Source organism: Pseudophryne corroboree, chromosome 10 (assembly GCF_028390025.1).
Source record: "Pseudophryne corroboree isolate aPseCor3 chromosome 10, aPseCor3.hap2, whole genome shotgun sequence".
Taxonomy (NCBI): Eukaryota; Metazoa; Chordata; class Amphibia; order Anura; family Myobatrachidae; genus Pseudophryne; species Pseudophryne corroboree.
In genome coordinates, this window is record NC_086453.1 from 375924756 (window position 1) to 375944888 (window position 20133).

The 20133-nt window shown below is 48.9% G+C and overlaps 1 protein-coding gene across 1 annotated transcript in view; it reads left to right on the forward strand.

Moving 5' to 3' along the window:
• The window catches only part of CDON (cell adhesion associated, oncogene regulated), a 239117-nt gene that overhangs the window by 208190 nt on the left and 10794 nt on the right, over positions 1-20133 (forward strand). Inside the window, 6 exon segments of the mRNA XM_063943784.1 lie at positions 1217-1486; positions 2512-2862; positions 6201-6445; positions 7650-7824; positions 8624-8755; positions 19025-19225. Of these exon segments, the coding sequence (XP_063799854.1) occupies positions 1217-1486; positions 2512-2862; positions 6201-6445; positions 7650-7824; positions 8624-8755; positions 19025-19225 (1374 nt within the window).

Below are 20133 nucleotides of genomic sequence, written 5' to 3' on the forward strand. Positions count from 1 at the left end.
AAAACTTTAATTTGGTGACCGCGCACATGGGTTCTCTGGCTCCACATTAATCAGAGAAGCTGCGCCATTAATTTACCGTACCGTCTGATACATTACAACACACAGGGCCCTGTACTGAGGCGGCGGGCTGGGAACGGCTCAGCAGTGATCTGTATTTGGGGGTCTCGTGCTAGAAGAACATGTAGCATGTAATTATCCAGCATGGAAGTGTTGCTGGCTCCCCCTAGTGGTGTGTTGTAAAATCCTCTTAGAAGTTTATAGTCCTATGCCCCGCTGTGCAGTGTTTAACCCTTCCCGCTCATTAGTACAACAGGAAATATACTGGATAACGTGGTATTTGTGTAACAGTTCTTAGAGGTTCCCCAGGACGGTCAATCCTCAATTGCGGCTTAGTGAGCGCATATCCCCGTGTGTAATTCCTACCATCCGTCCTTATTCCATGCGCTTTATGCATGAATATTCACTGCTTAATATTCTGTATTTAAAATGCAAAAAGAAAAACATGTAACAGTCTTATGCTGACCTGATTGGATGTGTGAGTCCGCAGATGCAATATCTCGCGTGACATGCTACTGAACACTAGTCTCCAGGCGGGGACACTTAACTACTGAGCCAATTCAAGATGCAACGATATCCGTGGCCGGTCAGGAGTGATGCCACGAAACGTTCTGATGGATGAGATTGGGTATTATTTCCCGTCTGATTGATGTGCGCCGCCTGCCTCTAACCCCCGGAAATTTTACATAACAGCTGGAAACGCAACAAATCCGATATAAAGGGCTCCGGATCGGAACTGTTCCTGTTGGCTAGAAACTGTCTGGAACACCTGTCGTCTTTCTCCTGAGGATAGCTGGGAGAGAACGGACAACTGCATATACAGAAGGGGAGCACACTATGGGGCCTGCTAGGCTTATTTTCTCTTACTGTGATTAATATCCCAGATTTATCCCTGGCCTCTGCTACAAGGCTCCCAACCGGATCCGGGTGCAATTCTCCCCAACCATCTGGGTGCAAGGCTCTCCAGGCTCCCCAGCGGCTCCAGGTGTGCGGCTCCCCAGCGGCTCCGGGTGCAAGTCTCCCCGGCGGCTCCGGGTACAAGCTGGCATTGTACATTGAATGTGATATAAATTCTGTACTTTACATTTCAGGCGCAGTAAGAAATGTTTTCATTGAGACGTCTTCTGCTAATTTGCTGTTTTCTTGTGTTTGTTTATAGAAGCTCCGTATATTTCCCAGGCCCCTGTGGACCAGTCGGCGCTGGTGGGCAGTGATGTCACTTTTGTCTGTGAGGCCCAGGGCAGCCCCCCTCCTAACGTCACTTGGCTGCACAATGCAGAACTGCTCTACTTCTCACCTCAGCTCCACCCGCTGGGAAACAAGCTGCACATCACCCGCGTGACGGCAGAGGACGGTGGGATGTATCAGTGCATGGCGGATAACGGTGTGGGAGTGGTACAGGCCGCTGCGAGACTCCGAGTACATTCCGGTAAGGACACTGACTTCGGATATAAGCGTATGATATAGCCTTTGCCCAGTGATGCGGAGGATCTGTGACGGGCAGGGACTAGACTGCATCTATAACCATACTGCGCTGCACAGCGTCTGACGCACGGTCCTCACACGGGAGCAGCACAGCTGCTCCTGGGCTTTATGCGTCAGATCAGAACAACTTCCACTGTTCCAACTGGATATAAAACATTAAAAACCCCCAAGAAATCAAATGTAGAACTGTAATCTATGAATACGTTTAATTACGTAGTTCGTTAATACAGATTAGTTTGCAAAGAGGAGGAGAAGGAGGAAGCGGAAGAATGCCTTTGTAATCATAGCTTACCACATTAATAGTTATCCCTGTTTATAAAACTATGGAACTGGGATTGATTGAAGCTCTTTCTTTTTTTTTTTTATTTCAATTGGTGAAACGCGTCCTACGGACTCTGCAGCCATTGCCGGGAAATGAGCTATAACATTGGTACAATAGGAAAAGGTGCTGGAGGCTTATCCTGAAACCAGCCGTGAGTTCTATCCGATTCTGTATCCAGGTTGATGGCTACTATATATATTCTGAAGAATTGAGCATTAATGTGGAATAAATTGCAGCCACGTTTGCAGAAGTCATTGCTGTAAGGTTTAGTTTAATATGAAATCCGCAAATGATCTCCGAGCACGTTACCACCACGTAGGGATTCTCTGCGCTGTCTGCCTGGATTGTCATCACTACGTCTTGGTCAATCACGTTTAGACGTTCGCTATTAATGCGATAAACTAAAGCTGGCTTATAAACATGACAAGGTGACTTGAGGAAAATGTCCCCGAGTAAATAGAAGCTATTTAAATAGTCCCATCCTATTAGAATAATTGCTGCTCCTCACCTGTGTGGGGGGAATTAAAGTGTTTTGCTCGCCGGCAGCTGCAGAGACTGAGCTACTAGTAAAAGAATGTCTGATGTTATTCCGCTACGTCTTCCGTCGCTCTTATTGAAAGTCTGTCTCTCCCTTGTTATTGACTTAGGTGCTGGTCCTGATATTGTGTCGCCCCCTGCAAGTGTGAGCGTGGTACATGGAGATCTGGTGACGCTAACCTGTAAAGCCGACGGCAACCCCGCACCCTTCATCCGCTGGTACGACGCCAATGGAGCAATCAACAGCCACCCTACCCAGATACTGCGCACAAAATCCCGCAAAGCGTCGCAGTCCAGGACGGCAGCCAGTTCCGGCCAGGATCCAGTGCCTGTGGTGGTGTCTCAGGCTGGCTATAGCTCCTTGTACATTCCGGCCGTCACAGCGCAGCATGCTGGGAAATACGTCTGCGAGGCATCCAACGAATATGGCGTAGTGCGTGCCGAAGCCACCATGACAGTGGGTAAGTGGCCGCTGCCAGTCTACGTGCTGGAGGAAGGACAGAGAGCAATAAAACATTTTACGGGCGGGACGCCAAGTGTCTGTGTTCTGAGGGCAGTGACGGCTCCGGTGAATCATTAATGGAGAATAATTTCCCCAAGTACGGGGATAGCCTCCTGTAGCTGCGTCACTGCAATGGGCGATCATCGTACTCTGGACATCGGCACCTCTAATGAGTGCTTTGTTTGACCGTTCTAGGTCCCCATGTTGTGTTGTCCGCACATTACCTGTATCCGCATCCCCCAAGTAATTATAACAAGGCTTTATAACTTATTTGATTTACTGCTGGCTTCCTGTCCGACTATAGTGGTCATTCCGAGTTGATCGCTCGCTAGCCGTTTTTAGCAGCCGTGCAAACGCTATGCCGCCTCCCACTAGGAGTGTATTTTAGCTTAGCAGAAGTGCGAACGAAAGGATCGCAGAGCGGCGGCAACATTTTTTTGTGCAGTTTTAGAGTAGCTCAAAACCTACTCAGCGCTTGCGATCACTTCAGACTGTTCAGTTCCTGTTTTGACGTCAGAAACACGCCCTGCGTTCGCCCAGCCACGCCTGCGTTTTTCCAAACACTCCCTGAAAGCGGTCAGTTGACACCCAGAAACGCCCACATCATGTCAATCTCTCTGCGGCCAGCAGTGCGACTGAAAAGCTTCGCTAGACCCTGTGTGAAACGACATCGTTCGTTGTAATAGTACTTGCGCGTGCGCATTGCGCCGCATGCGCAGAAGTGCCGTTTTTTTGCCTCATCGCTGCACAGCAAACGAATGCAGCTAGCGATCAACTCGTATAACCATAGGTTAGATCCAACTTTCCTGCATCAACTGGTGAGTCCGAGATGTTAAAAGACCTTCATGAAGGTGCAGCCCTCCTCTAGTCCTTGCAAGGGGTCTCGGCGGGCAGCCGGGGCTAAGGTTACGTGTCGTGTGGTTTGCACTGTTGTGCGCTGCGTGGAACCGCAGAACTTGGTGGCGCCCTATAAATAAATAATAATAATAATATTGAGGTCAGAATGAGGGGCTCGTGTCCCACTGACACTGTGTCGGCATTTGTGCCTGTCATCTATATATAGTATATGTTACTGGTTATGTAGTGGGAGTGCGGCTGGTGTCCTCGCCTCACCGCCCGTTCTGGCACACTGTGTCAGTGTTTGTGCTTTGGTTTGGAAGCCGCTCTCTCCCCTCCACCCTATGTAGGTGCCATCAGGGCTCGTCTGCTGAACTCTCCCTCATACTGGTCCCTCTGTCTGTGTGACCACTGTTTGCATTTGTGACTCATGCACCTTTCCTGGAACGTGTTTGTATATCAGCTGTTTATAGCAACAAGCTGCCACGTGGACGCTGCAGAATATTCCTGGTGACGCCGGACGGTTAATAGCGCTCGTTATGTTTATCAGGATTTTTAGGCAGCAGCGTTGGCGGAATGTAATGGAATATATCGCTATGATACCTGCACAAATGAATTTAAAATTGACAGTAACACCGTTCAAAAACATATGAAATACTCCGGCTCATAAAGGGGTTTGAGACCCCTAGAGTGAGGACTGGAACGCTCTGGACATTCTACATGAAGCGCAAGTGATGAATCGCCGCGGTCTGACCGATGCGCGTCACAGTGCGCCGCTGCTTCCTGGCCCTTGGCGACGAGAGGATTGTAGTTTTTGCAATGTAATAATAGCCGTGTGCCCCTGTAACCAAGCAACGCTCCTAAAAATATACCCCCCCCATCCATCCATTAGACCCTTTAAATACTCGGGACACAAAATTAAATGTGATATCTGCAGTGTTCCGCAAACATTGCGCTGTGATGCGCATACTTTGTACGCCTCTAAATAAGATTCTGCATTTTGGCGGTAATCCTGGTGCACCTGTAATGTGAGGTCACCGGAGGCGCTTACACAGTACCTGGCGTGTTTAGCACCTAGTCAGTGACCACCACAGACATTGCAGGCAGGTAAGATGTAGCCACATTGGGGGTCACTCCGAGTTGATCGCTCGCTAGCAGTTTTTAGCAGCCGCCCACCGGGGAGTGTATTTTCGCTTTGCAGGAGTGCGAACGCCTGTGCAGCAGAGCGGCTGCAAACACATTTTGTGCAAAACAAGAGCAGCGCTGTAGTTACTTATCCTGTGCGATGATTGCTGCGACGAGTGACACGGTAATGACGTCAGATACCCGCCCAGCAAACGCCCGGCCACGCCTGCGTTTTTCCAAACACTCCCAGAAAACGGTCAGTTGACACCCAAAAACGCCCTCTTCCTGTCAATCTCCTTGCGTTCGGCTGTGCGTTTGGATTCGTCGCTAGAACCAGTGCAAAACCACAAAGAACTTCGGGGGTCATTCCGAGTTGTTCGCTCGTTGCCGATTTTCGCAAGGGAGCGATTAAGGCGAAAATGCGCATGGTACGCAGTGCGCATGCGCTAAGTATTTTACCACAAAACTTAGTAGATTTACTCACGTCCGAACGAAGATTTTTCATTGTTCTGGTGATCGGAGTGTGATTGACAGGAAGTGGGTGTTTCTGGGCGGAAACTGACCGTTTTCAGGGAGTGTGCGGAAAAACGCAGGCGTGCCAGGATAAAACGCGGGAGTGTCTGGAGAAACGGGGGAGTGGCTGTCCGAACGCAGGGCGTGTTTGTGACGTCAAACCAGGAACGAAACGGCCTGAACTGATCGCAGTGTAGGAGTAAGTCTGGAGCTACTCAGAAACTGCAAAGAATTTTCTATTCGCAATTCTGCTAATCTTTCGTTCGCAATTCTGCTAAGCGAAGATACACTCCCAGAGGGCGGCGGCCTAGCGTGTGCAATGCTGCTAAAAGCGGCTAGCAAGCGAACAACTCGGAATGAGGGCCTTCGTACCCGTACGACGCACGTGTGCATTGCAGTGCATACACACGCGCAGATTAGCAGTTTTTTTCACTGATCGCTACGCAGCGAACAACGGCAGCTAGCGATCAACTCGGAATGACCCCCATTGTCCCTTCGGGTTGGAGCGAGCTGGAATAACGGGAACATTGTTTAGCTGATGACAATCTAGAAGATCTTTGTATCTCTTTGATTTAGTAACGAGGCCTAAAGCAATGGACGTACTGGCCTTGTCCTACAGCCGGCACTGGGCAGTGTGAGACACCAGAAAACAATGACGTACCGCGTAGACGATAAAATATTCTAGGTTCCGGTGGACAGGACTGTCAGTCTGACGTTCCGTTAGTGAACATGTATTTATGGCCTGTGTAATAATTATTTAGCCTGTATATAATAAATACTAGATTTTATGTATTTACAGTCATTTGCACTTTAACCCTTCAGTTCCCTATGAGATGAGCACAGTACGTGCGGATAACACCCCATCAGTCACGGTGCCGAGTAATGAAGACCCCACACGACCTGGAACCCACCCCACAGACAAACCCTTCAACGGGGCCATGCTGCCGGATGCACCGATCATTCTCAGCCCCCCGCAGACCACCAAGCCAGATATCTATTTCCTGGTGTGGCGATCGGGGAGGGATGGAGGCTTGCCCATAAACGCGTACTTTGTGCGTTATCGGAAGGTAAGACTGTGGGTCTGATGCAGAGCGAGTGCAGCGCCAGCTGGTGCAGCATGCCTTGTGGGAATTCATGGCGGAGCCAGCTGGTGCAGCGCTCCTGGTGGGAATTCCCTATGGTGCCAGGTGGTGCAGCGCTCCTGGTGGGATTTCCCTCTGGTGCCAGGTGGTGCAGCGCTCCTGGTGGGATTTCCCTCTGGTGCCAGCTGGTGCAGCGCTCCTGGTGGGAATTCCCTATGGTGCCAGCTGGTGCAGCGCTCCTGGTGGGATTTCCCTCTGGTGCCAGGTGGTGCAGCGCTCCTGGTGGGAATTCCCTCTGGTGCCAGGTGGTGCAGCGCTCCTGGTGGGAATTCCCTATGGTGCCAGCTGGTGCAGCGCTCCTTGTGGGAATTCCCTCTGGTGCCAGGTGGTGCAGCGCTCCTGGTGGGAATTCCCTCTGGTGCCAGGTGGTGCAGCGTGCCTGTTGGGAATTCATGGCGGAGCCAGCTGGTGCAACACTCCTACTGAGAATTCCCTATGGTGCCAGCTGGTGCAGCGCTCCTGGTGGGCATTCCCTATGGTGCCAGCTGGTGCAGCGCTCCTGGTGGGAATTCCCTATGGTGCCAGCTGGTGCAGCGCTCCTGGTGGGAATTCATGGCGGAGCCAGCTGGTGCAGCGCTCCTGGAGGGAATTCCCTATGGTGCTAGCTGGTGCAGCGTTCCTGGTGGGAATTCCCTATGGTGCTAGCTGGTGCAGTGTGCCTAGTGGAAATTCTCTGCAGAGCCAGCTGGTGCAGCGTTCCACGTGGGAATTCCTTACGTTACCAGCTGGTGCAGTGTGCCTAGTGGGAATTCCCTGTGTATTCAGTGCTCCTGGTGGGAATTACCTGTGGTGCCAGGTGGTGCAGCGCGCCTGGTGGGAATTTTTGCCGCGCATGTGGGTAGGAGGGACAGGGGCGATGTAACATAGGCATGAGGAGGGGTCTGGGAAACAGGAAACGGATTCAGGGGCAGTTTCCAGCGCCAGAGAACAGCTTATTAAACATAAAGTAAATGGTATAAATCTTGGGCACAAGAGGGACGTCATACATGTCTGTGACACGGGGCTGGTGCTGCACTTTGTTAGTAAATATCCCCTGGGTGTAATAGTGACTCTTGTACGTGTTTAGAACCTGACTGTGCTAAATGATCATTTAGAGACTTCTGCTAACGCTTCTTTGGTCCCTGCCCAGTTGGATGATGACGGGAACGTGGCGGGAACCTGGAGTTCCATCCGTGTGCCAGCCAGCGAGAACGAGTTTCCCCTGACTGAATTGGAGCCTTCCAGTCTGTATGAAGTTCTGATGGTGGCGCGGAACGCGGCGGGCGAGGGGCAGCCGGCCATGCTGACATTCAGAACCAGCAAAGGTGAGATTGGGGGGGCATCTTATTCTGGGTAAACGGTGTCACATGTTTTACTCTAAGGTCTTTCTCACCCGGTTTCCAGAAATAATTTCTTTAACAAACATTTGTAATTTCTTCGTCATGGTGTAATTGCCAGCATCATATTATTATTATTATTATTATTATTATTATTATTATTATTATTATAATATGCCAACACACGGGGGCAATACAGTGTTACCAGTGTCTTTTACTAGGACTATCATGTGGCGTGGCTGTTGTACAACATGGTAGAATGTTTGCAGAAATCATCAGGCACAGGAGAACTTTTCCTTCACTTTTGCATTATGTAAAGTGCCTTATGGCAGCTGTCACTGAATACGTTGCTTCCTGTCCTTGGCTCCCTTCTGTGCTTTTCAGCCAGTCATTATATCATCAGGCTCAGTTGTTTGTTTTTGTTAGACAGCAATACAAACACAGTTTCTCACTGGATATAATTGTACTAATGCAGGGGACATGGCAATGAGCTACTGTATGTGGTACATAGGATTAAACTGACAGATGATATAAATTCATGGCTAAAAGCCACAAAGGGTAAAGAAAAATCTTCATTAGGACATGTGCAAGTCAATAAAAGAATATTTTAAATACACTGTATATCTAATTTAATCAAATGCAGCAAGTTCCCGATGTTCTGGGTGACGCTCGGCGCCATGTTTCAGTGTCATGTTCTGTGCATGTGGCAGCGACACTACAGATGACTATTACCTGTTGGTGCACTTACGGCACATGAAATGTAATCATTTATTTGCTTGCTGTGCAGAGAGGAGTTCGTCTTCCAGGAACACACAGGCCCCCTCCCCTCCGGCTGGTGCCCCCAAGCAAACACTTCTGAACGAGGGTTTCAATGGCAACTTTGGGCTGCTGCCTCAGGACTCTTTCCGACACAGCGGAGGTAAGTGTTGCCTCCCTGACCGGTCCCTACCCATGTTGGGCGGTCTCTTATTATGGTTTATTCTGTGGGATATTTCCGACCTTACAGAAGTGCAATTCTGCCCTTGGCGCTCTGTGGGGCACCACGTGCCTGTCTTCAGGCAAATCCACCTGTTCTCATGGGTGGGCAAAGGCATTTTTGGGCAGCGCTTGCAGTGCGGAGTTTGTATCTGCAAATGGAAGGAGTCGGGTGGCGCAGTCTGCATTCCTGGTTGAGTACAGATTAGGGGCGCAAGCACCTCAGATGCTGTGTCTTTCTACGAAGTGGCGGAACAGAGAGGTTGGCGGTGGGCAGCTCTGTACAATAGAGTCCACGTCTTGCTCCTCCATGTTCTGCCAGCTCCGGCGTCCGCTCCGCGCTCCTGCATGTTCTGCCAGCTCCGGCGTCCAATCCGTGCTCCTGCATGTTCTGCCAGCTCCGGCGTCCGCTCCGTGCTCCTGCATGTTCTGCTAGCTCCGGCGTCCGCTCCGTGCTCCTGCATGTTCTGCCAGCTCCGGCGTCCGATCCGTGCTCCTGCATGTTCTGCTAGCTCCGGCATCCGATCCGTGCTCCTGCTATCTCATGTCTCAGCATTGCGCTCCAGACTGTGAGCTCGCCGATGTGTCGCACATCTGTCCTGATGTTAGACCGGACTGTGTGTTGTGTGATCTGCAGTGCTGCTGTACAAATACCAATGGTGATAATATATTCAGTAACCTGTATTGTGTATATTAACAGTTTCCTATACTTACTAACATCCTCTTTGTTTCTTGTTTCTTTGCTCTCTGTCCTAGTGGGATCTGTAAGTATTTCCTGATGAGACATTATTCATCATATACAGTATTTTCCATACGCAGATTATAACGTGAGCTGCTATATCGCCATATATCTAATTGTTTTACCTAACCTTTGCTCCTTTAAATGTATTATACTGCGCCTTTCACCAGGGGAACCTGTTCTTCTATTTATTTGTTATGTCAGCGCTATCTACTCTGCACTGCTGATACGTGTTACATCTAAGCATTGGTAGGGAGCACTCAGCCGCTGATATGTGTTACCTCTAAGCATTGGTAGGGAGCACTCAGCCGCTGATACGTGTTACATCTGATCATTGGTAGGGAGCACTCAGCCGCTGATACGTGTTACATCTGATCATTGGTAGGGAGCACTCACCGCTGATACGTGTTACATCTGATCATTGGTAGGGAGCACTCAGCCGCTGATACGTGTTACATCTAAGCATTGGTAGGGAGCACTCAGCCGCTGATATGTGTTACATCTGATCATTGGTAGGGAGCACTCAGCCGCTGATACGTGTTACATCTAAGCATTGGTAGGGAGCACTCAGCCGCTGATATGTGTTACATCTGATCATTGGTAGGGAGCACTCAGCCGCTGATATGTGTTACATCTGATCATTGGTAGGGAGCACTCAGCCGCTGATACGTGTTACATCTGATCATTGGTAGGGAGCACTCAGCCGCTGATACGTGTTACATCTGATCATTTGGTAGCGAGCACTCAGCCGCTGATATGTGTTATATTGGTAGGGAGCACTCAGCCGCTGATATGTGTTGCCTTTGATCATTGGTAGGGAGCACTCAGCTGCTGATACGTGTTACATTGGTAGGGAGCACTCAGCTGCTGATACGTGTTACATGTGATTATTGGTAGGGAGCACTCAGCCACTGATATGTGTTACCTCTGATCAATGGTAGGGAGCACTCGGCCGCTGATATGTTACCTCTGATCATTGGTAGGGAGCACTCAGCCGCTGATACATGTTACATCTGATCATTGGTAGGGAGCACTCAGTTGCTGATACGTGTTACCTCTGATCATTGGTAGGGAGCACTCAGCCGCTGATACGTGTTACATCTGATCATTGGTAGGAAGCACTCAGCCGCTGATACGTGTTACATCTGATCATTTGGTAGCGAGCACTCAGCCGCTGATATGTGTTATATTGGTAGGGAGCACTCAGGCGCTGATACGTGTTACATCTGATCATTGGTAAGGAGCACTCAGCCGCTGATACGTGTTACATCTAATCATTGGTAGGGAGCACTCAGCCGCTGATACGTGTTACCTCTGATCATTGGTAAGGAGCACTCAGCCACTTATACGTGTTACATCTGATCATTGGTAAGGAGCACTCAGCCGCTGATACGTGTTACCTCTGATCATTGGTAGGGAGCACTCAGCCGCTGATACGTGTTACATTGGTAGGGAGCACTCAGCCGCTGATACGTGTTACCTCTGATCATTGGTAGGGAGCACTCAGCCGCTGATACGTGTTACATCTGATCATTGGTAGGGAGCACTCAGCCGCTGATACGTGTTACATCTGATCATTGGTAGGGAGCACTCAGCCGCTGATACGTGTTACATCTGATCATTGCTAGGGAGCACTCAGCCGCTGATACGTGTTACATCTGATCATTGGTAGGGAGCACTCAGCCGCTGATACGTGTTACATTGGTAGGGAGCACTCAGGCGCTGATACGTGTTACCTCTGATCATTGGTAGGGAGCACTCAGCCGCTGATACGTGTTACATTGGTAGGGAGCACTCAGCCGCTGATACGTGTTACCTCTGATCATTGGTAGGGAGCACTCAGCCGCTGATACGTGTTACATCTGATCATTGGTAGGGAGCACTCAGCCGCTGATACGTGTTACATCTGATCATTGGTAGGGAGCACTCAGCCGCTGATACGTGTTACATCTGATCATTGGTAGGGAGCACTCAGCCGCTGATACGTGTTACATCTGATCATTGCTAGGGAGCACTCAGCCGCTGATACGTGTTACATCTGATCATTGCTAGGGAGCACTCAGCCGCTGATACGTGTTACATCTGATCATTGCTAGGGAGCACTCAGCCGCTGATACGTGTTACATCTGATCATTGGTAGGGAGCACTCAGTCGCTGATATGTGTTATATTGGTAGGGAGCACTCAGCCGCTGATACGTGTTACCTCTGATCATTGGTAGGGAGCACTCAGCCGCTAATACGTGTTACATCTAATCATTGGTAGGGAGCACTCAGCCGCTGATAATAAGAATTTACTTACCGATAATTCTATTTCTCGTAGTCCGTAGTGGATGCTGGGGACTCCGTCAGGACCATGGGGTTTAGCGGCTCCGCAGGAGACAGGGCACAATAATAAAAGCTTTAGGATCAGGTGGTGTGCACTGGCTCCTCCCCCTCTGATCCTCCTCCAAGCCTCAGTTAGGATACTGTGCCCGGACGAGCGTGCATAATAAGGAAGGATATTGAATCCCGGGTAAGACTCATACCAGCCACACCAATCACACCGTACAACCTGTGATCTGAACCCAGTTAACAGTATGATAACAACGAAGGAGCCTCTGAAAAGATGGCTCACAACAAGAATAACCCGATTTTTGTAACAATAACTATGTACAAGTATTGCAGACAATCCGCACTTGGGATGGGCGCCCAGCATCCACTACGGACTACGAGAAATAGAATTATCGGTAAGTAAATTCTTATTTTCTCTAACGTCCTAAGTGGATGCTGGGGACTCCGTCAGGACCATGGGGATTATACCAAAGCTCCCAAACGGGCGGGAGAGTGCGGATGACTCTGCAGCACCGAATGAGAGAACTCCAGGTCCTCCTCAGTCAGGGTGTGCCCCTGACCAAGTAGCAGCTCGGCAAAGTTGTAAAGCCGAGACCCCTCGGGCAGCCGCCCAAGATGAGCCCACTTCCTTGTGGAATGGGCTTTTACTGATTTTGGCTGTGGCAAGCCTGCCACAGAATGTGCAAGCTGAATTGTACTACAAATCCAGCGAGCAATCGTCTGCTTAGAAGCAGGAACACCCATCTTGTTGGGTGCATACAGGCTAAACAGCGAGTCAGATTTTCTGACTCCAGTCGTCCTGGAAACATATATTTTCAGGGCCCTGACAACGTCAAGTAACTTGGAGTCCTCCAAGTCCCTAGTAGCCGCAGGTACCACAATAGGTTGGTTCATGTGAAAAACAGAAAACACCTTAAGGAGAAATTGAGGACGAGTCCTCAATTCTGCCCTGTCAGAATGAAAAATTAAGTAAGGGCTTTTATATGATAAAGCCGCCCATTCTGACACACGCCTGGCTGAAGCCAGGGCTAATAGAATCTTCACCTTCCATGTGAAATATTTTAATTCCACAGTGGTGAGTGGATCAAACCAATGTGACTTTAGGAAACTCAAAACAACATTGAGATCCCAAGGTGCCACTGGGGGCACAAAAGGAGGCTGTATATGCAGTACCCCTTTTACAAACGTCTGAACTTCAGGCACTGAAGCCAATTCTTTCTGGAAGAAATTTGACAGGGTCGAAATTTGAACCTTAATGGACCCTAATTTTAGGCCCATAGACGGTCCTGTTTTCAGGAAATGTAGGAAACGACCCAGTTGGAATTCCTCTGTAGGGACCTTCTTGGCCTCACACCACGCAACATATTTTCGCCAAATGCGGTGAAAATGTTTTGCGGTTCCATCCTTCCTGGCTTCGACCAGGGTAGGGATGACTTCATCTGGAATGCCCTTTCAGGATCCGGCGTTCAACTGCCATGCCGTCAAACGCAGCCGCGGTAAGTCTTGGAACAGACAAGGCCCCTGCTGGAGCAGGTCCTTTCTTAAAGGTAGAGGCCACGGTTCTTCCGTGAGCATCTCTTGAAGTTCCGGGTACCAAGTCCTTCTTGACCCATCCGGAACCACGAGTATCGTTCTTACTCATCTCCTTCTTATGATTCTCAGTACTTTTGGTATGAGATGCATAGGAGGGAACACATACCCTGACTGGTACACCCACAGTGTTACCAGAGCGTCCACCGCTATTGCCTGAGGGTCCCTTGACCTGGCGCAATATTTGTCTAGTTTTTTGTTCAGGCGGGACGCCATCATGTCCACCTTTGGTTTTTCCCAACGGTTTACAATCATGTGGAAGACTTCCCGCTGAAGTCCCCACTCTCCCGGGTGGAGGTTATGCCTGCTGAGGAAGTTTGCTTCCCAGTTTTCCACTCCCGGAATTAACACTGCTGAGAGTGTTATCACGTGATTTTTCGCCCAGCGAAGAATCCTTGCAGTTTCTGCCATTTCCCTCCTGCTTCATGTGCCGCCCTGTCTGTTTACGTGGGCGACTGCCGTGATGTTGTCCCACTGGATCAATACCGGCTGACCTTGAAGCAGAGGTCTTGCTAAGCTTAGAGCCTTGTAAATTGCCCTTAGCTCCAGTATATTTATGTGGAGAGAAGTCTCCAGACTTGATCACACTCCCTGGAAATTTTTTTCCTTGTGTGACTGCTCCCCAGCCACTCAGGCTGGCATCCGTGGTCACCAGGACCCAGTCCTGAATGTCGAATCTGCGGCCCTTTCATAGATGAGCACTCTGCAGCCACCGCAGAAGAAAACACCCTTGTCCTTGGAGACAGGGTTATCCGCTGATGCATCTGAAGATGCGATCCGGACCATTTTCCCAGCAGATTCCACTGAAAGGTTCTTGCGTGAAATCTACCGAATGGGATCGCTTTGTAAGAAACCACCATTTTTCACAGGACCCTTGTGCAATGATGCACTGATACTTTTCCTGGTTTTAGGAGGTTCCTGACTAGCTCGGATAACTCCCTGGTCTTCTTCTCCGGGAGAAAACATCCTTTTCTGGACTGTGTCCAGAATCATTCCTAGGAACATTAGACGTGTCGTCGGAAAAAGCTGCGATTTTGGAATATTTAGAATCCACTCGTGCTGTCGTAGAACTACTTGAGATAGTGCTACTCCGACCGCCAACTGTTCTCTGGACCTTGCCCTTATCAGGAAAGCGTCCATATTTCTTTTAGGAAGAATCATCATTTCGGCCATTACCATGGTAAAGACCCGGGGTGCCGTGGACAATCCAAACGGCAGCGTCTGAACTGATAGTGACAGTTCTGTACCACGAACCTGAGATACCCTTGGTGAGAAGGGCAAAATTTGGACATGTAGGTAAGCGTCCCTGATATCCAGTGACACCATATCGTCCTGGTTCGCTATCACTGCTCTGAGTGACTCCATCTTGATTTGAACCCTTGTATGTAATTGTTCAAATCTTTTAGATCTCACCGAGCCGTTTGGCTTCAGTACCACAATATAGTGTGGAATAATACCCCTTCCCTTGTTGTAGGAGGGGTACTTTGATTATCACCTGCTGGGAATACAGCCTGTGAATTTTTTTCCAATACTGCCTCCCTGTCGGAGGGAGACGTTGGTAAAGCAGACTTCAGGAACTTGTGAGGGGAAGACGTCTCGAATTTCCAATGTACACCTGGGATACTACGTGTAGGATCCAGGAGTCCACTTGCGAGTGAGCCCACTGCGTGCTGAAACTCTTGAGATGACCCCCCACCGCACCTGAGTCCGCTTGTATGGCCCCAGCGTCATGCTGCGGACTTGGCAGAAGCTGTGGAGGACTTCTGTTCCTGGGAATGGGCTGCCTGCTGCAGTCTTCTTCCCTTTCTGCTGAGATGTGACTTGGGGTAACAAAAGTGGATTTTCCAGCTGTTGCCATGGCCACCAGGTCCGATGGACCGCCCCTTTATACGGCAATACTTCCATGTGCCGTCTGGAATCTGCATCACCTGACCACTGTCGTGTCTATAAACATCGTCTGGCAGATATGGACATCACATCTACTCTTGATGCCAGAATGCAAATATCCCTCTGCGCATCTCGCATATATAGAAATGCATCCTTAAAATGCTCTATAGTCAATAAAATATTGTTCCTGTCAAGGGTATCAATATTTTTAGTCAGGGAATCCGACCAAGCCCCCCCAGCGCTGCACATCCAGGCTGAGGCGATTGCTGGTCGTAGTATAACACCAGTATGTGTGTATATACTTTTTAGGATATTTTTCAGCTTCCTATCAGCTGGCTCTTTGAGGGCGGCCGTATCTGGAGACGGTAACGCCACTTGTTTTTATAAGCGTGTGAGCGCCTTATCCACCCTAAGGTGTGTTTCCCAACTCGCCCTCACTTCTGGCGGGAAAGGGTATACCTCCAATAATTTTCTATCGGAGGAAACCCACGTATCATCACACACTTTAATTTATCTGATTCAGGAAAAACTACAAGTAGATTATTCCCACCCTACATAATACCCTTCTTTGTGGTACTTGTAGTATCAGAAATATGTAACACCTCCTTCATTGCCCTTAACATGTAACGTGTGGCCCTAAAGGAAAATACGTTTGTTTCTTCACCGTCGACACTGAAGTCAGTGTCCGTGTCTGTGTCTGTGTCGACCAACTGAGGTAAATGGGCGTTTTTACAAGCCCCTGACGGTGTCTGAGACGCCTGGACAGGTACTAATTTGTTTGCCGGCCGTCTCATGTCGTCAACCGACCTTGCATCGTGTTGACATTATCACGTAATTCCTAAATAAGCCATCCATTCCGGTGTCGACTCCCTAGAGAGTGACATCACCAATACAGGCAATTTGCTCCGCCTCCTCACCAACATCGTCCTCCTACATGTCGACACACACGTACCGACACACAGCACACACACAGGGAATGCTCTGATAGAGGACAGGACCCCACTAGCCCTTTGGGGAGACAGAGGGAGAGTTTGCCAGCACACACCAAAAACGCTATAATTATACAGGGACAACCCCTTATACAAGTGTTTTCCCTTATAGCATTTTTATATATGTAATCATATCGCCAAATAAGTGCCCCCCCTCTCTGTTTTAACCCTGTTTCTGTAGTGCAGTGCAGGGGAGAGCCTGGGAGCCTTCCTCACAGCAGAGCTGAGCAGGAAAATGGCGCCGTGTGCTGAGGAGAATAGGCCCCGCCCCCTAAAACGGCGGGCTCTTCTCCCGGAGTTTGTGAGATCTGGCAGGGGTTAAATACATCCATATAGCCTCAAGGGCTATATGTGATGTATTTTAGCCATAAAAAAGGTATAATACATTGCTGCCCAGGGCGCCCCCCCCAGCGCCCTGCACCCTCAGTGACCGCTGGTATGAAGTGTGCTGACAACAATGGCGCACAGCTGCAGTGCTGTGCGCTACCTTATGAAGACTGAAAGTCTTCTGCCGCCTGTTTCTGGACCTCTGGACCTCTTCAACTTCGGCATCTGCAAGGGGGGTCGGCGGCACGGCTCCGGGACGAACCCCAGGGTGAGACCTGTGTTCCGACTCCCTCTGGAGCTAATGGTGTCCAGTAGCCTAAGAAGCAAATCCATCCTGCACGCAGGTGAGTTTACTTCTCTCCCCTAAGTCCCTCGATGCAGTGAGCCTGTTGCCAGCAGGACTCACTGAAAATAAAAAACCTAACTTAAACTTTTATTCTAAGCAGCTCAGGAGAGCCACCTAGATTGCACCCTTCTCGGCCGGGCACAAAGATCTAACTGAGGCTTGGAGGAGGGTCATAGGGGGAGGAGCCAGTGCACACCACCTGATCCTAAAGCTTTTATTATTGTGCCCTGTCTCCTGCGGAGCCGCTAAACCCCATGGTCCTGATTGAGTCCCCAGCATCCACTTAGGACGTTAGAGAAATGTGTTACCTCTGATCATTGGTAGGGAGCACTCAGCCGCTGATACGTGTTACCTCTGATCATTGGTAGCGAGCACTCAGCCGCTGATATGTGTTATATTGGTAGGGAGCACTCAGCCGCTGATATGTGTTGCCTTTGATCATTGGTAGGGAGCACTCAGCTGCTGATATGTGTTACATTGGTAGGGAGCACTCAGCCGCTGATACGTGTTACATCTAATCATTGGTAGGGAGCACTCAGTCGCTGATACGTGTTACATTGGTAGGGAGCACTCGGCCGCTGATATGTGTTACCTCTGATCAATGGTAGGGAGCACTCGGCCGCTGATATGTTACCTCTGATCATTGGTAGGGAGCACTCAGCCGCTGATACATGTTACATCTGATCATTGGTAGGGAACACTCGGCCGCTGATACGTGTACATTGGTAGGGAGCACTCAGGCGCTGAGACGTGTTACATCTGATCATTGGTAAGGAGCACTCAGCCGCTGATACGTGTTACATCTAATCATTGGTAGGGAGCACTTAGCCGCTGATACGTGTTACCTCTGATCATTGGTAAGGAGCACTCAGCCGCTGATACGTGTTACATCTAATCATTGGTAGGGAGCACTCAGGCGCTGATACGTGTTACCTCTGATCATTGGTAAGGAGCACTCAGCCGCTGATACGTGTTACCTCTGATCATTGGTACGGAGCACTCAGCCGCTGATACGTGTTACATTGGTAGGGAGCACTCAGCCGCTGATACGTGTTACATCTAATCATTGGTAGGGAGCACTCAGCCGCTGATACGTGTTACATCTAATCATTGGTAGGGAGCACTCAGCCGCTGATACGTGTTACATTGGTAGGGAGCACTCAGGCGCTGATACGTGTTACATCTGATTATTGGCAGGGAGCACTCAGCCGCTTATATGTGTTACCTCTGATCATTGGTAGGGAGCACTCAGCCGCTGATACGTGTTACATTGGTAGGGAGCACTCAGGCGCTGATACGTGTTACACCTGATTATTGGTAGGGAGCACTTAGCCGCTGATACGTGTTACCTCTGATCATTGATAGGGAGCACTCAGCCGCTGATACGTGTTACATTGGTAGGGAGCACTCAGGCGCTGATACGTGTTACATCTGATCATTGGTAGGGAGCACTCAGCCGCTGATATGTGTTGCATCTGATTATTGGTAGGGAGCACTCAGCCGCTGATACGTGTCATTGGTAGGGAGCACTCAGCCGCTGATATGTGTTGCATCTGATTATTGGTAGGGAGCACTCAGCCGCTTATATGTGTTACCTCTGATCATTGGTAGGGAGCACTCAGCCACTTATATGTGTTACCTCTGATCATTGGTAGGGAGCACTCAGCCGCTGATATGTGTTACCTCTGGTCATTGGTAGGGAGCACTCAGCCACTTATATGTGTTACCTCTGATCATTGGTAGGGAGCACTCAGCCGCTGATATGTGTTACCTCTGGTCATTGGTAGGGAGCACTCAGCCGCTGATATGTGTTACCTCTGATCATTGGAGCACTTGGTCTACTCATGGTTGCAGAATACTCTGAAATTGATAATACTTACTGGGTTATTGGTGATACTAGTTTGATCCCATCATTAGGGAACATTTGGTTACTGCTTTAATACTTACAGTATCTGTGCATATAAAACATTTTGCTGAATATTTATGTTTAATGTTTTTCATAGTCCCTGAAGCCCCTGACCGCCCAACCATTTCCACTGCTTCAGAGACATCTGTGTATGTTACCTGGATCCCAAGAGCAAATGGCGGCTCCCCAATAACCTCTTTTAAGGTTGAATTCAAACGACCTGGAACACACTGGACCACGGTGGCAGAGAACATACCACCATCCAAACTGTCTGTGGAGGTCTCCAAACTAGAGCCAGGTACAGTAATAACTACAACCACCCGTAACCTAGAGCCAGGTACAGTAATAACTACAACCACCCGTAACCGAGAGCCAGGTATAGTAATAACTACAAACACCCGTAACAGAGAGCCAGGTACAGTAATAACTACAAACACCCGTAACCTAGAGCCAGGTACAGTAATAACTACAACCACCCGTAACCTAGAGCCAGGTACAGTAATAACTACAAACACCCGTAACCTAGAGCCAGGTACAGTAATAACTACAAACACCCGTAACCGAGAGCCAGGTATAGTAATAACTACAAACACCCGTAACCTAGAGCCAGGTACAGTAATACAGGTTGAGTATCCCATATCCAAATATTCCGAAATACGGAATATTCCGAAATACGGACTTTTTTGAGTGAGAGTGAGATAGTGAAACCTTTGTTTTTTGATGGCTCAATGTACACAAACTTTGTTTAATAAACAAAGTTATTAAAAATATTGTATTAAATAAACTTCAGGCTGTGTATATAAGGTGTATATGAAACATAAATTAATTGTGTGAATGTACACATATTTTGTTTAATGCACAAAGTTATAAAAAATATTGGCTAAAATTACCTTCAGGCTGTGTGTATAAGGTGTATATCAAAGATAAATGTATTCTGTGCTTAGACTTGGGTCCCATCACCATGATATCTCATTATGGTATCTAATTATTCCAAAATACGGAAAAATCCGATATCCAAAATACCTCTGGTCCCAAGCGTTTTGGATAAGGGATACTCAACCTGTAACTACAAACACCCGTAACCTAGAGCCAGGTATAGTAATAACTACAAACACCCGTAACCTAGAGCCAGGTACAGTAATAACTACAAACACCCGTAACCTAGAGCCAGGTATAGTAATAACTACAAACACCCGTAACCTAGAT